General features: G+C 37.7%; 1 protein-coding gene and 1 long non-coding RNA gene across 3 annotated transcripts; both read right to left on the reverse strand.

Moving 5' to 3' along the window:
- Nucleotides 1-1,683: 1,683 nt before the first annotated feature.
- LOC133879313 (uncharacterized) lies at nucleotides 1,684-2,923 on the reverse strand. The gene is made up of 2 exons (XR_009902034.1): nucleotides 2,667-2,923; nucleotides 1,684-2,005 (listed from the first exon to the last, which is right to left on the reverse strand). It is a non-coding gene; the product is annotated as an uncharacterized LOC133879313 (long non-coding RNA).
- A 1,549-nt stretch (nucleotides 2,924-4,472) lies between these two features.
- LOC133879987 (uncharacterized) lies at nucleotides 4,473-6,606 on the reverse strand. Of its 2 annotated transcripts, none has more exons than XM_062318823.1 (5): nucleotides 6,423-6,606; nucleotides 5,813-6,075; nucleotides 5,507-5,718; nucleotides 4,965-5,241; nucleotides 4,473-4,872 (listed from the first exon to the last, which is right to left on the reverse strand). In XM_062318823.1, exons 2-5 carry the CDS (start codon nucleotides 6,071-6,073, stop codon nucleotides 4,573-4,575), a joined length of 1,050 nt encoding a protein of 349 aa, XP_062174807.1. In that variant the 5' UTR covers nucleotides 6,074-6,075; nucleotides 6,423-6,606; the 3' UTR covers nucleotides 4,473-4,572. The 2 variants fall into 2 exon arrangements, with proteins under 2 accessions (XP_062174807.1, XP_062174808.1); XM_062318824.1 differs by having other exon boundaries at nucleotides 4,473-4,869; nucleotides 6,423-6,601.
- Between the last annotated feature and the right edge of the window lie 7,368 nt (nucleotides 6,607-13,974).

The following is a 13,974-nucleotide window of genomic DNA, read 5'->3' on the forward strand; positions in this document are numbered from 1 at the left end:
GGACGGAAGTGGATAAGTTGGCAATAACCTATCAAAGCAAGGAGAATTTTCGTTCTGCATGAAGTTAGAACAAGACGTGAGAAGTGGCTCTGTTCACGCTAGCAAGAAACAGGGGATAAAAGACGAGTACTTTACTTTTTCTTTTTTCTTTTTTTTTGGTGGATGAATGGAAATTTTAACCAACCAAAGAATTGCAACACGCGCCGGCACTCAAGCTGGAAAACTCAAGCCAACAGACTACAAAGGCAAAATCCAAAACAAAATCTCTCAATCAAATCCAAATCACAGAGAGAAGCCTAAGACAAAGCAAGTACACATGGGTGTCAAATTTGAATGAAATCGATAAAACCCACAACCCATTGCAAAGGGGTTGTGGTGTACGTGTAGTACTGTAAGAGAGGGGCAAAGGCGAGAGACTGCGCACAACCCATTGCAAATCCTATACCAAGCAAAAACAACAAAACGTAAAACGCGAGGAGGGGATAGATGGTTTTTGTATGAAGCAAAGGGTCTGTTTTTGTTAAAGTTTGAAATTTAAAATTTTACACGTATCATCTTCCAGGCAGTTGGCTCTAACGAACGGCCTGGATTGAAGCTATGGCTACCACGGCAATTCCTAATCCGACCGGCAGGTATCCTGTTTCGCTGTCTCTAGCTATCTCACTCACTGCCAGATTCGATGCAAAGAAATAAATGCAAACGCAAAAGATGAGGTAACGACTTACAGTGCTAGATCAGCTGTCGTCTTCCAAAACCGCGGCTCCTAAAGCTTACTGGTATAGACGAACTTGAAGAAACGATTGGGCCAAGAGCTCAGAAATAAGAGAACTACTACTTCGTCTTCTAATGGCTAAGGAGATGTATAGGAAGGGGCGTAGACATGAAAGTCAGCCAAAATTCCACATAAATCCTGCTGCCCATTACGCTTATGCCACGTAACCTTATATTATACCCACCTTCTATACCAACTATAACACAGTCAGTTATCATTTACTCAATCTCTCCCTTCATCTTCAATTCCAACTTTTAAATAGCTAGTCACAGACAATCACAACTTTATCTACATCTTCCCAATATATAGATTCGTAGACAGCCAGTCACAGCTTTATCAATAGTTAATTTGGTTCGTTTTGGTCAGTTAGGTAGCGATTCGGTTAATCGACAAAAAAAAAATTATTCTAATTAACGAAACTGAACCAACTTCAGTATAAATTTTTTATGCCGACTAACTAACCACTGGAGGTCCGGAACTCGGGAGAAGTAGTAGAGATATAATACGTTTTCAACTTTCGTACAATTTTTTTAATATTAATTTTTGGATATTTATGACACACATATAGAAAAACAGATCCAATAGTTAGTTTAAAAAAATAAAAAAAAAATAAAAAAAATTATTAGAGTTATACGTACAAAAGTTGTGTCAAGAGTTGTACAATAATAATTTCTCAAAAGCGGTAGGCCATCCAATGACGATTCGGTAGTGGCAGGTAGGCGTAGTCAATATTTTGTCTAGAATTTGATTACATTCACAATTTTGTATAGAAATATATATGTACGTTCTAACTATATATATATATATATATATATATATGATGGCTTTACCGTCTTTACAGAATGCCCACCACGCCAATTAATTAGGAGATATCTTTTTTCTTTTTCTGCTAACAATTTAAGAGATGTAGATATGTAATAGATGCATTAATTAGATCTGCTCTATTACTGTAGCATTGTGTCCAAGGAGTTACAAAACATATTGGATGCTCTGTCGCAAACAAAGGGCTCAGCCATGAGCGTCTAAAGCATGATCGATCAGGAGATAACTCTCTCTATATATGTAGAGGCCTGGCAGAAATAAAACAAACCCAAAATTATACACAAGGTCTCCTAATGCCTACTACTTTCAGCTTGAGCTTATGCTTGGACAAGATGGTGACCTCCAATGCTTCAAATTGATAGAGCCTACTGAATCATTCATCAAGCTGCAAGGGCTTGAAATATTTCCCATCTATGTATGAGATAAGTGCCAATTGTAAGCCGAATTGCCCATAAATCTTTGGGCTTTCTTAACATAATTCTGCATCAATCTTTACACGAATAATAAGTACGTAATATGTAGTATAAATAAGTATATTGTTATACAACGGCCATCAACTTGGTGTCGTGATAGTGAAAATTAGCCATTTTGATCAGCACTTACAAAAAAAAAAAAAAAATTAAAAGAAACTTTATTTAACCCCAGCCTTAAGAAATCTCATGACATTTGCAATTACCTCCAAAGTTAAAACACTCTCAATTTAGTGTATATAACTTTCAATTTTTTGCAATGTCACCACTCCATTAGAGTTTGTGGTTAAATCAAACGGCAAAGGGGTGAAATGACCTTTATACCCTTGATTTTTTATTTTTTATTTTAATAAAATTTCTAAATTTATCCTTAATTAAAAAAATTGAATTTGAATTTGAATATACTAATTTGAGAGTTTTTGAACTTTGGGGGGAGATTGCAAAAGTGATGAAAAATTCAGAGTGAAGTTTTCTAAAAAATAAGGGTTGATTTTCAGTGTAACATTATCTAAATTATATGGCAATCGTATAGCAATCTAGTAAATAGCAACAATATATATGTACTATCGAGAGTTATGCATGCATGAAAATTCTCACATCACCAGGGTTGAATAAGCCAGAATTCACCCGAAGGCATGGAACAGATGTAGCGGTCTTTATCATTTTGGGAGCCTGAATAACAATAAGAGGGGAGCCTATCTCAAGTTTTGAACTTTTTGCCTGCAGCCGGCCGGTCTCAGGCGATTGATTCACACTTTGTTTTAACCACTCTCAAGCGATTCATGAATTGAGGGGACCTGGAAAATATCGTTGTGGAACTGGAAGTGGAAGAAATGGATAATGCCATGACAAAAAGGATATTGCTTCTGTGGTTCTCAAAAAGATAAAGTCCCGTCAAGTCTGGAACCGTCCAATAGATAAAGTCCCATTAACAAATTAAAAAGGGGGCCAATAATCATTGGGCTTCTACTGTGAGGCCCAAAATAGAATGGACTAGGCCCATGGAAAGGGCATAAGTAGCCTAGTCTACTAAAAAATGGAAAATATTTTGCATACGTTAGAAGAATCCTCTTTAGGAAGCAAAAAAATAATAATAAATCAATTTTTTGTTTTGAATCAAGAAAGTGCTTGAATAATCATAGTTGAAGGTACATAAACTTATTTTTCCGCTAAATTTTTCTTTCACTATGACAATACACTTATAACCCTCCAGTTATTATCACATTTTCACTTACGCCTCCAAATATTAAAAAATGACGCCCCCCCTATTACTACTATTTATTAAATTAAACACTTCGTTTGAAATTTGCATTGCATGTGACTACTTTTTAATTCTTTTTACCTAAATGTCCTTAAAATTATTAAAACAAAAAACAAACAATTTTTTTTTTAAAAAAAAAAAAAAAAAAAGGTGATATAAAAAATAAAGAAAATTGAATTTAAAAATAAATAAAATAAAATAAACAAGACCTAGGAGTTGGATCCCTAAAAGCCAAAACACCAGCCCCCAAAATGAAAAAGGGAGGCACCCCCAAAAAAAGATTGGGGCCTAACCACCCCCACAAAATGAGGGGTGGTTCAGTCACCCCATGTTTTTTTTAAAAAAATAAAAATTTTTGCAAATTTTTTTTTTTAAGGTATTTTGGAGAGGGAAATGCATAGGAGGTCATGTGTGGCTTATTTTGACTATAAATACTAATGGAGTGTTTAATTAGACACATGATGGTAGTATAAGAGCCTTGATGTCACTTTTTAAAGTTTGAAGGGACTAAAGTATACTTTCCAACTCTTATTTAAAAGGGGTTTGTAGTTGCACAAATTGTTTTCAACGCCTTCCCACTCAATAAAATATTACAGAAGAAGAAGAAATGAATAATCCATATGAATCAATAAAGATCTCCAGTTAAATGTAGGTTTAATTTGCATTTAAATTCATAGAGTTAGTTATTTTAGGCCTATAAAGAATGCATCATACAAGGGTTCATTTGATGATAGACAGGCAAAAATATGTAAATAAAACCAGAGAAACAAAAATCCCACAACTGAAGTTTAGTTGAGTTTAGTTATCCAAGGCTGAATAACCGATAGACTTACACCACAACTGCTAAACCACCCAACTAATGCATCTCTCAAAAAACAGAAGTTAAAACTTTGCAAATGGATTTTGTCTACCAATAACTCTAATATAATTTATTTTCAATGCATCAAAAATTCAGTTATTTATTCTTTCCACTTTCCTTGTTCTTTTTACCAGGTACGTAGCTAGGTTGATTCAATTTAGAATCTAAGCTGAAGAATGCCAGAAATATTGAACAACGGAATTTGAGTAAAAAGAGAATGCTGTCACAAACTGTAGTAAGTAAAGAGTTTTCATTGAATATGTGCAAAAATATAAATATTAAAGAAAATTGATATAAGAGCTAGCGACATATATAAATTCACCAAAAAGGAAAAAGTACTACAGGGTGAAAAAAGAAAATAATAAGGAAAAACAAAAAAAAAAAAAGGCTACTTCTGCCCAAGTAAAAGTGCCTTTGTAATGGCTTCGCTCATCCCAACAGCGAGTGGAAATAAGTGTCCAGCACCTGGTAACTCATGGAATTGAATCCATGAAAGTTTTCTTGCAATATAGCGTTGCAGCATAATTGGCACAAGCTTATCTTCATCGCCTTGCCATAGATGAACTGAGCCTTGATTATTTGGAAATGGGTTCTGAAGATCCAGCGGAGTGAATTCCCAACTCCCAAATCCAACCATCAAGTCACGATGGATGGACTCAAACTCTCCTTGCTGCTTCACCTGTGCCTGCTGGGGGGAAACGAAATTCTTTTGGTTATGCATGTTGATCTGACAGTCATAGAAACCCCTTTAGCCGAGTATAAGAAAAGAAAATGAAGTACCTGGTGGTGCACGTGCATCTCTCTCCCAGCAAGCTTGGAAATTATTTCAAAATCTTGGCGAGAGAAGATATTTTCAGGCTTATTGGCTACAACACTGGCTGCAGGAAACCACTTCTGAGTGTTCCACCAAAAGGTTAGCCATGATACATAGTGAGCAACACGAAGGCTCCACTGGTCCTGAGGAGGTTGTTTGTAGTAGGCGTCTGAAGACAAGTTGGCAGGAAATCCTTGCCACCAGTAGTTGACAACCGGAGCTATTAATGTTGCTCCTGCTAACCTATCGCCATTAAGAGAGACAGACTTTAGCCAACATACTAAAATGAAATTTATTTAAAAACAAAAATGTTACTTAAATTTTTCAAACAACATAATGATCAGCTAATGCAAAAAGAGCTCCCTCCTCATATTTATTATCAATGCTTACTTAGATGACAGATCGAGCACGACATTAGAAATGTATCTTTTCAACATACTTGATGTTGAAAATTCCATTCACTATACCTCTATTCAAATTCCATTGCAAAGGATGTTTTTCTAGTTACCTATGAGGAATATACTTGAGGCAGCCCCAAACCACCTGACCGCCCATAGAAAACCCAATTACATAAAATTTGGATCCAAGTCCCAACTGATCAGCAAGCTCTTCTATATCTAAAGCCAAACTTTTCGCCGATCGTTTTGGATCTGGATCACTTTCTCCATAACCCGGTCTGTCAAACGACACAATGTAGAGTCCTAGTTCTTCAACAAGTTCCTGAAAATCATTCCCACCATCAAGTCAATCAGTGCAACTTTTAGTATGACAAAACAAAGCCTAGGAACCCAAGTATATATGATGAATTCAGTACTTGAGGGAGGTTTGTTGTAATCACTGGATCATGTCTACAAGAGCCGAAGCCGTGAATAAAGATAATGTTATAGTTAGCAGCTTCTTTAGACACTCCATCGTCCTTGTAGGCCAGATGCCTTCCATCCCTGAGCTTTATTCTAGGTGCTGTTACAGGCGGGCCACCAGGGGAGCCACAAATGCTGGGAGGTGGAGGGCGAGTGGCTTGATATGCCCATGCCACAAGCCCAATTAACAGGATCACCCCAATTCTTATCAACATCCCTGAATTGGAAAAACAAAAACACATACATTTGTGAATGCAGTACAGAAATTCTGAAGAAAATTTTATAAGGTCTTTCTTTACATTTTCATTTGGGATGAATGAAAAAAGAAAATAGTAACTAACTAACTTCATATTGAACCAGGATATGAGAAAAAGAATAATCACTAATACAAACAATTGGAAGCTATATGGTGCTCTATGTTTCTTGAAAATTATATTTACAGATTACAGATTTTTGCAGATTTCAAATGGAAACAGAAACAATGTTTACTTAAATCATAAGTTTTTCGTTATGCACCACAATTGAAGAGCAAGATAGAGTAGAGAGTGGAGACTGAATCTTCACCTTCCAAACCCACTTTAGCAATGCAAGAAAAGGAAGAATCTATGGAGGCATATACATCAACCAGCCTCAGAATTGGAAACACAAGAGAGAGAGAGAGAGAGAGAGAGAGAGAGAGAGCTTTGAAAGCAAAATTTAAAGTGGGAATTTGTGAAAATGAAGTGATTTCTTGGTTGTCTTTCAGCTGATTATCTTTCCGTTGACTCCCACAGCTTGTATTATATGCATATACATTATAATGAGAAAAACAGAGCACCCATCTAGAAGTTATATTACAGCCACTCAATCCAAATATCCAAACGTTGTATATGTGGAGGGTAGTTAAGCCACTCAACCACCCCGCAGACTAAACGCTCTCTCCTAAGCCCGATGAAGTTGAAATTGGGTTGATGTTGTTATCAGTTGTGTCGGAAAGAAGGTGTTACCCAGTTGCTCTTAAACTTAACATAAATATAATAAATGAGTGTACTTTTTAGAGAGAAATAAAATGAGAAATAATACACATACATCCACTACATATCTCTATACAATCAAGTTTCAAATCTATCATTAAATTTGTTGGACCCAATGTGACTCCATAAATCAAATGATAAATTTAAAAATGAGATGCGTAGAAATTGTATTTGTATGACATGTCAGATATTGTTGTACATGTTATGCTTGTTGTAGGCTGGAGAGCCCTATATATATATATATATATATATATATATATATATATATATATATATATATATATATATATATATATATTAAGCCAAATATAAAAAAGGGTACAAAGGGGGATATTCTAATTGTTAGGGTTTATGCCCTAAATCCCAATGTACAATTGACATATAAGTTTATTATGAATAAAGTTGTTATTTACTGATCTATTTTTTAGTACAAGGCATATGTTATTTTATATGCTTAATATTGTTCTATGTATATTTTGCATGTAAAATGACATTGGATTACATTGAATATGATCTATAGTGTGAGTAAAGAGTTATCACACAAGATCTTAGTCCATAATCCTTGTAGTGTTAAACTTTACATAGTTCACAATCAATAATGGAATTGAGCATTCTATTTGTGAAAACTGTTACACATCAAATCTTTGTGATTTACCTTGAGCAAGCGAAGTTAAAGGTTTCAGGTTGAACATGTAGGTGTTATGCACTAAACGGACCTTGTGAGTTGTTTTTCCATGAAAATACAGTCAAAAGAAAAACTCATACTCCCAATATTACTTATGATATTGATTCTAAATCATGAGAGGATTGTGTACTCAAATGTGAAGTGTAGATCACTTTAATACATTTATGGGTGAAATCAAATTGATGTTCAACATATTTAGTACATAAGGTGATCGCAATTAACATTGTGAAAAAGCTTTTTTTAAGAAGAAATCTAAGTCCTTTATTAAAAGCATAAGAAATTTTTCCTTTAAATTGATTTTATGGATTGGATTATTCTAAGTCTCTGGCCAAAGTATTTTGGTATGAGATACTGAAATACAAAGTACATGTGATCATAAGTCTTTCAAGAGTACGAAAATAATATATAAAATCAGGGGACTCAAGGAAAAAGAGGTAGATAATTAAATGGCAGTTTCTTGGCTTTAATTCTACTACAAAGATTTCATAGAGGAATCAAAAATCGAAATTATGTAAATTTAAAGGATTAATCGTTTTAATCAAAAATATAAAGTAGAGTGCAATTACAATTGTTTAGTATAATCAATTGTAATTAAATAGTGACTGGAAGAGTCTAAACTATTTTGGCTAGCTAGTTTTTATTTTTCCTTTAGGTCCCTCGGACCCTTACCAAGCTAATTTAATTTAACCAGATCAGGTTTTTTATTTATTGGGCTAGTTGTTTTTATGAAAAAATATAAAAAAGTCCCATGAACTAACAACTGATTTTAGAATAGTCTTCTGAATTTTCAAGTGTACTAATATGACCCATCAAACTACCAAAGTGTGTCAAAAATGTCACTTTTATCGAATATTCCTATAATACCCATTTTCTCTTAAAAACTTAAAAAAACTGAAAAAATAAAGCAAATGTCTTTAAGGTAGGCAAAAAATAACAATTTAGTCATTGCAGTCAAATTCCGTCAAAATACATGACGGAATCTGTTAGTGTCAACGTCAACACCAATAAAATGATGACATGTGTCACTCTTACTAAAAAAACATATCAATATTTTAAAAATATACATTTATAAAACTAAATCACTCCCTGTAGTCAAATTTCCGTCATAACACTTGACAGATTCCGTTAGTGTGTCACGTCAGAATCAATAAAATGACAATACGTGTCACTGTTAATAAAATTCTTGAGTTAACTCTCGAGAATAAGATTAAATTTTTAAGAGCAAGTTGAGAGCCCACTCTCTTGGTTATCATCAGTCATTGGTGAGATGATCTGAAGATTCATCACACATTCTTTCCCATATAGCCAAGGAGTGACCGTTTATTTTTAAACACATTCAAGTGAGTGTTTCTGATTTGCAGTTTATTTTTAAAATAGAATTATTCTTCGCCTGTTCTTCATAAAGTTTGTTCCTGAATTTGAAAATTTTATTTTCCGCTGCGCAATCTTGTTTTTGCAAACCAATTCCTAACACCAATTATGTTTACCAAGCATCATTCATTTGTTGATAATTTTGTAGTCTTAAAGTCATTGTAAACTGTCATCCATTTTAAAGAGAGAGAAAACTCTGTGTGATTTTGAAAGTCTATTTCACTTGGTGATTTACACTGCAGCATGTGTCAAAAATACTAGAATTGGTGTAATTCGCTATATTTTTCTCATTGACTTAGTACGAATAAATAGAAAACTTTACACCCTATTTTGGGCTATACACGTATCAAGCCTAGTATCATGCCACAATCACAACACAAAAATCGGTTTCCTTCCATAATAGGAGAATATATTCTACCGCCATATACTTTCCCATTTTATATTATATTACAGCTCACACCAACACTTCCCCTCAAGTTGATGCATACAAATCTCTCATGCACAACTTGTTAAGTGAGTTGTAAAACTCTTTACTTGATACTGCCTTTGTGAGTATGTCTGCTAGTTGATCTTCGGACTTCACAAATGGAAAGCAGGTTATTCTCCCCTCCAGCTTTTCTTTGATGAAGTGTCGATCCACTTCTACATGCTTTGTACGATCATGTTGGACTGGGTCGTGGGATATTGCGATAGCAGCCTTGTTGTCGCAAAAGAGCTTCATTTCTGAAGTAGGAGCAAACCCGAGTTCAGTAAAAAGAAGTCTCTTGATCCAGAGTAGTTCACATAGTCCTTTTGCCATTCCCCTAAATTCTGCTTCGACACTAGAGAGTGCTACTCCCTTTTGTTTCTTGCTTCTCCATGTGACCAAATTCCAGCCAACAAACATAAAATACCTTGAAGTGGATTTTCTGTCAGAGATATTTCTAGCCCAATCTGCATATGTATAGCCATTAATTTTCAAATGAATATTCTTTGAAAACATGAGCCCTTTTCCAGGCGACACCTTCAAGTACCTTAGTATCCGGATTACAGCATCCGGATTACAGCATCCATGTGGTCTACACTAGGATTATGCATGAATTGACTAACTACGCTTACCGCATATGCAATGTCTAGACGAGTGTGTGAGAGATATATCAGTTTGCCAACTAACCTTTGGTATATCCTTTTGTCCGTTGGTGTCTGGTCTGGGTATTCTCCTAGTCTATGATTTTGAACAATTGGAGTATCTACTGGCTTGCAATCCAACATTCCTACCTCTATTAATACATCCAACACGTACTTCCTTTGGGAGAGAAATATTCCTTGATTGGACCTGGCAACTTCATTTCCCAGAAAGTACTTAAGTCCTCCTAAGTTCTTCATTTCAAATTCAGTGGCCAATTCCTTCTGTAATCTTGGTATTTCTTCTTCGTCATCTCCCATGATAATCATATCGTCCACGTATACTATCAACACAGTTACCTTGCTCAATCTATGCTTTATGAACAGTGTATGATCGGAGTTGCTTTGCTGAACCCATATTTCCGCATTGCCATACTAAACCGCCCAAACCACACTCGAGGTGATTGTTTCAAACCATATAGTGCTCGTTACAGTTTGCACACAACTTTGGTCTCTGTGGATGCCGTGTATCCCAGGGGTTTCTTCTTCAAGATCACCATGTAGAAAGGCATTTTTTACATCAAATTGATGTAGTGGCCAGTCAAGGTTGGCTGCAAGAGATAACAAAATCCTTACAATGCTTAGTTTCACAACTGGTGAAAACGTTTCTTGGTAGTCGACCCCATATGTTTGTGTATAGCCTTTTGCCACCAATCTTGCTTTGTATCTTTCTACAGATCCGTCTGCCTTGTGTTTGATGGAGAATACTCATTTGCACCCTACTGCTTTCTTCCCTTCAGGTAGTGGGACTAAGGTCCATTTGTTGTTCTTTAGTAGTGCCTCCATCTTGAGGGAAAGGAAAAGGGGGTCTCTTTCCTCGCCCGATGGTAGAGGTCGATCCCCTATCACCTTCGGTTATCACCTTCGGTGCCTCCTTGTGGTCCTTCTCTTTAGCTTTTCCTCGGCCTTTAGAGCTAGTTGATAGGCCTTGACTCGACTAGTAAGAGTATGTGATACATCCTTAGAGTAACCGTAGGTAAGTTAAGGGAGTCATCACATCTATACTACTGAAAGGTTATATTCTTTATTTCAGACTGGGGCGATTTATTCAATTCAACGCTCCGCCCGGTGCATGAAAGGATTTGGTTCATTGCCTGAGTCCATTTTGGATTAGACAAGGCTTCCTGAACTCCAGCTAGAACTTGAGTTGAGGAAAGTACATGCACAAATGCTCTGAGGGGTTCAGATAATCTCCTGGTAGACACGTAGTTGGCAATTGGGTACTTTGATCTTCGCTCTTCATCCTCATGAGAGTATCTTTTATGTGGCTTGCCACAATTTTCCCTAAAAGGCAGTGTATATCCAGCATGAGTATTCAAGTTAATGATATCTGACTATGTGTCAAGAGTGCTTACCCCAGGGATATTCTCAGGGGATGGGACGGTAGGTACTGTAGAAGGGGGGGGTGCTTGTCTCAACTTCTGAAGGTGTGTCATGTTTTGACGATGCATGCTGCTATGTATGTTCATTTAGCCTTGTGGGCTCAACAAGCCCTAATTTTGGTGCTTCACTTGTTCCTTTGTTCCTGTGTCACTATTCGACCAATCAAAGTGTATCCAATTCTGCTCTTCATCTCGTGTCTCCCTCTGGCAGAGTTGGAGGTTGGGAAAAATGGTTCAGACTCCACGAAGGTGACATCCATAGTCACATACATGTGGTGGGTAGAATGGTCATAGCATCGATAACCCTTCTAGCGCACAGCGTAGCTCAAGAAGAGACAGCGGAGGGCGCATGGGTCCAGTTTGGTGCGTTGGTTCTTGTGAAGATGCACATAGACCACACACCCAAATACTCAGGGAGGGAGCATGAGGAGTGTGGGTAAGGAGACATGAGACGTTAGGACTTGGAGTGGGGTCTAAAATTGAAAGAATTTGGGTCTGCTAAGAAGGTGGGCAGCAGTGGAGACCGCATCGGGCTAGTATCGGGTCGGCACATGATTGCCATGGAGTAGAGCTCGGGCAGTTTCAAGGATAAGACGATTCTTCCGCTCAGCCACACCATTTTGCTGAGGAGTTTGAGGAGAAGACGTCTCATGAATGAGTCCATGGTGGTCGAAGTATGTGCGGAAACGTTGATTAACATATTCTCCGCCATTGTTGGAGCGGATAACTTGAAGTTTGGCAGAAAACTGAGTTTGGATCATCACATGGAATGATTGAAAGATCGAGAACACCTCATCTTTATGTTTCATCAAGTATAGCCATGTCATACGAGTACAGTCGTCAACAAAAATGACGAACCAACGAACTCCCGAACCCATAGAGACAGGAGAGGGACCCTATACATCAGAGTGAACTAAGTAAATGGAACAATACTTTTATTCAAACTTGGTAAATATGAAGTACAATGACTTTTGGCTATAATGCAGGTAGTACATTTAAGATCAGAAAGCACCATATTCGAAAAAAGATCAGGTAATACATGTTTCAGATAACCAAAATTTGGATGTCCCAACCGTTGATGCCATAACCGGATTTTTTGTTCCCTTCCATCACTTCGTACGTGAAAAACATGCCCCATGCTGATGTAATCCACGTAATATAGGCCCCCCCGTTTAGTACCACACCCAATTATCTCCTTGGTGAGAATATCCTGAAGAAGACAAAATGTAGACTAAATGAGTACAACACAATTTAATTCTTCAATAACTTGGCTAACAGACATTAATTTATGTGAGAGCGATTGGACAAGTAATGTATGTGATAATTGTAGAGACAAGGACAAAGACACTGTTCCGGCCCCAGTAACCAGAGAGACTGCCCCATTAGCATTTGCAACACTGGTGCGTCGCGGGGAAGATCTCATAATAAAATCAGTCTCATCAAAAGTCATATGGTCTGAGGCTCCGGAGTCAAGGAGCCAGGCATCACGGTCACCATTACCTGAAGAGGTAGCGAAACCCGAACAATGCTACCTATACCTGAGTTGGGTCCCGCATTCTGGGATTGGACCAGGGGAATTAGGGAAAGGTGGGGTTCAGTTGACACTACAGCCACCTTGCCCGTGCTTGCATCTGTACCAGTTCCGTCATTTTTCTTCTTGGCCTGCAATTCATACCACCAGTCAAGATAGCCATTTTTTAAAAAACAAGTATCACTCATGTGATTCTGTTTTCCACAATGAGAGCACTTCAAGCCATTAGGGGAAGTTCCGGTATTTCGTGACCTAGGGGTCACATTTGGTCTTCTCGGGTGAGGGTTAGAGACCGCACCAACGTATGAAGGGGCTGGATTTAGCTTCAGCCCCTTGGTGGCCAGAACGGCGCCAAAGGTGATGTCTGGAGCGCCGGTGCTCATGACTGCCTGCCAAAGAGCCTCTTGGCAAACATGGACGTAGGCTTGCTCGATGGAAGGGAAGGGCTGCATCTGAAGCACATCGCTTCGGATGTTGTCCAGCCGGTCGTCGATCCCGTCAAGGAAAGTGCAGACGCGGTCCTCCTAGAGAAGGGTGTTGTAGTGGTGGATGTTGGCGGGGCACTCCATCAGATTCAGCTGGCGGAATTCGATCTCGCGCCACAGACCTTGCAGATCGGTGTAAAACTTCTCAAATGAGCCGCAGGCTTGTTTCAGGCGAGCAACACGTTGTCGGAGTTCATAGACTTGAGAGGTATCACTTCCATCAAAAAATGTTGTAGCAATAGCATCCCAAACTGCTTTAGCAATAGGAAATCGGATGAAATTTACGATGAGTGTTGGGTCCATAGAATTGATCAACCATCATTTGATGATGGCGTTATCGGTTCGCCATTTTCGAAAGGATGGGTCTGTCGTTGGTGGTGGCGGATAGTCACCGTTGATGAATCCCAATTTGTCTTTGCCAGAGATATACATCTCGACAACCTGGGACCAAAGGCCGTAGTTGGAACTGTCCAACTGGATACCAA

This window comes from Alnus glutinosa, chromosome 10 (genome assembly GCF_958979055.1).
Source record: "Alnus glutinosa chromosome 10, dhAlnGlut1.1, whole genome shotgun sequence".
Classification (NCBI taxonomy): Eukaryota; Viridiplantae; Streptophyta; class Magnoliopsida; order Fagales; family Betulaceae; genus Alnus; species Alnus glutinosa.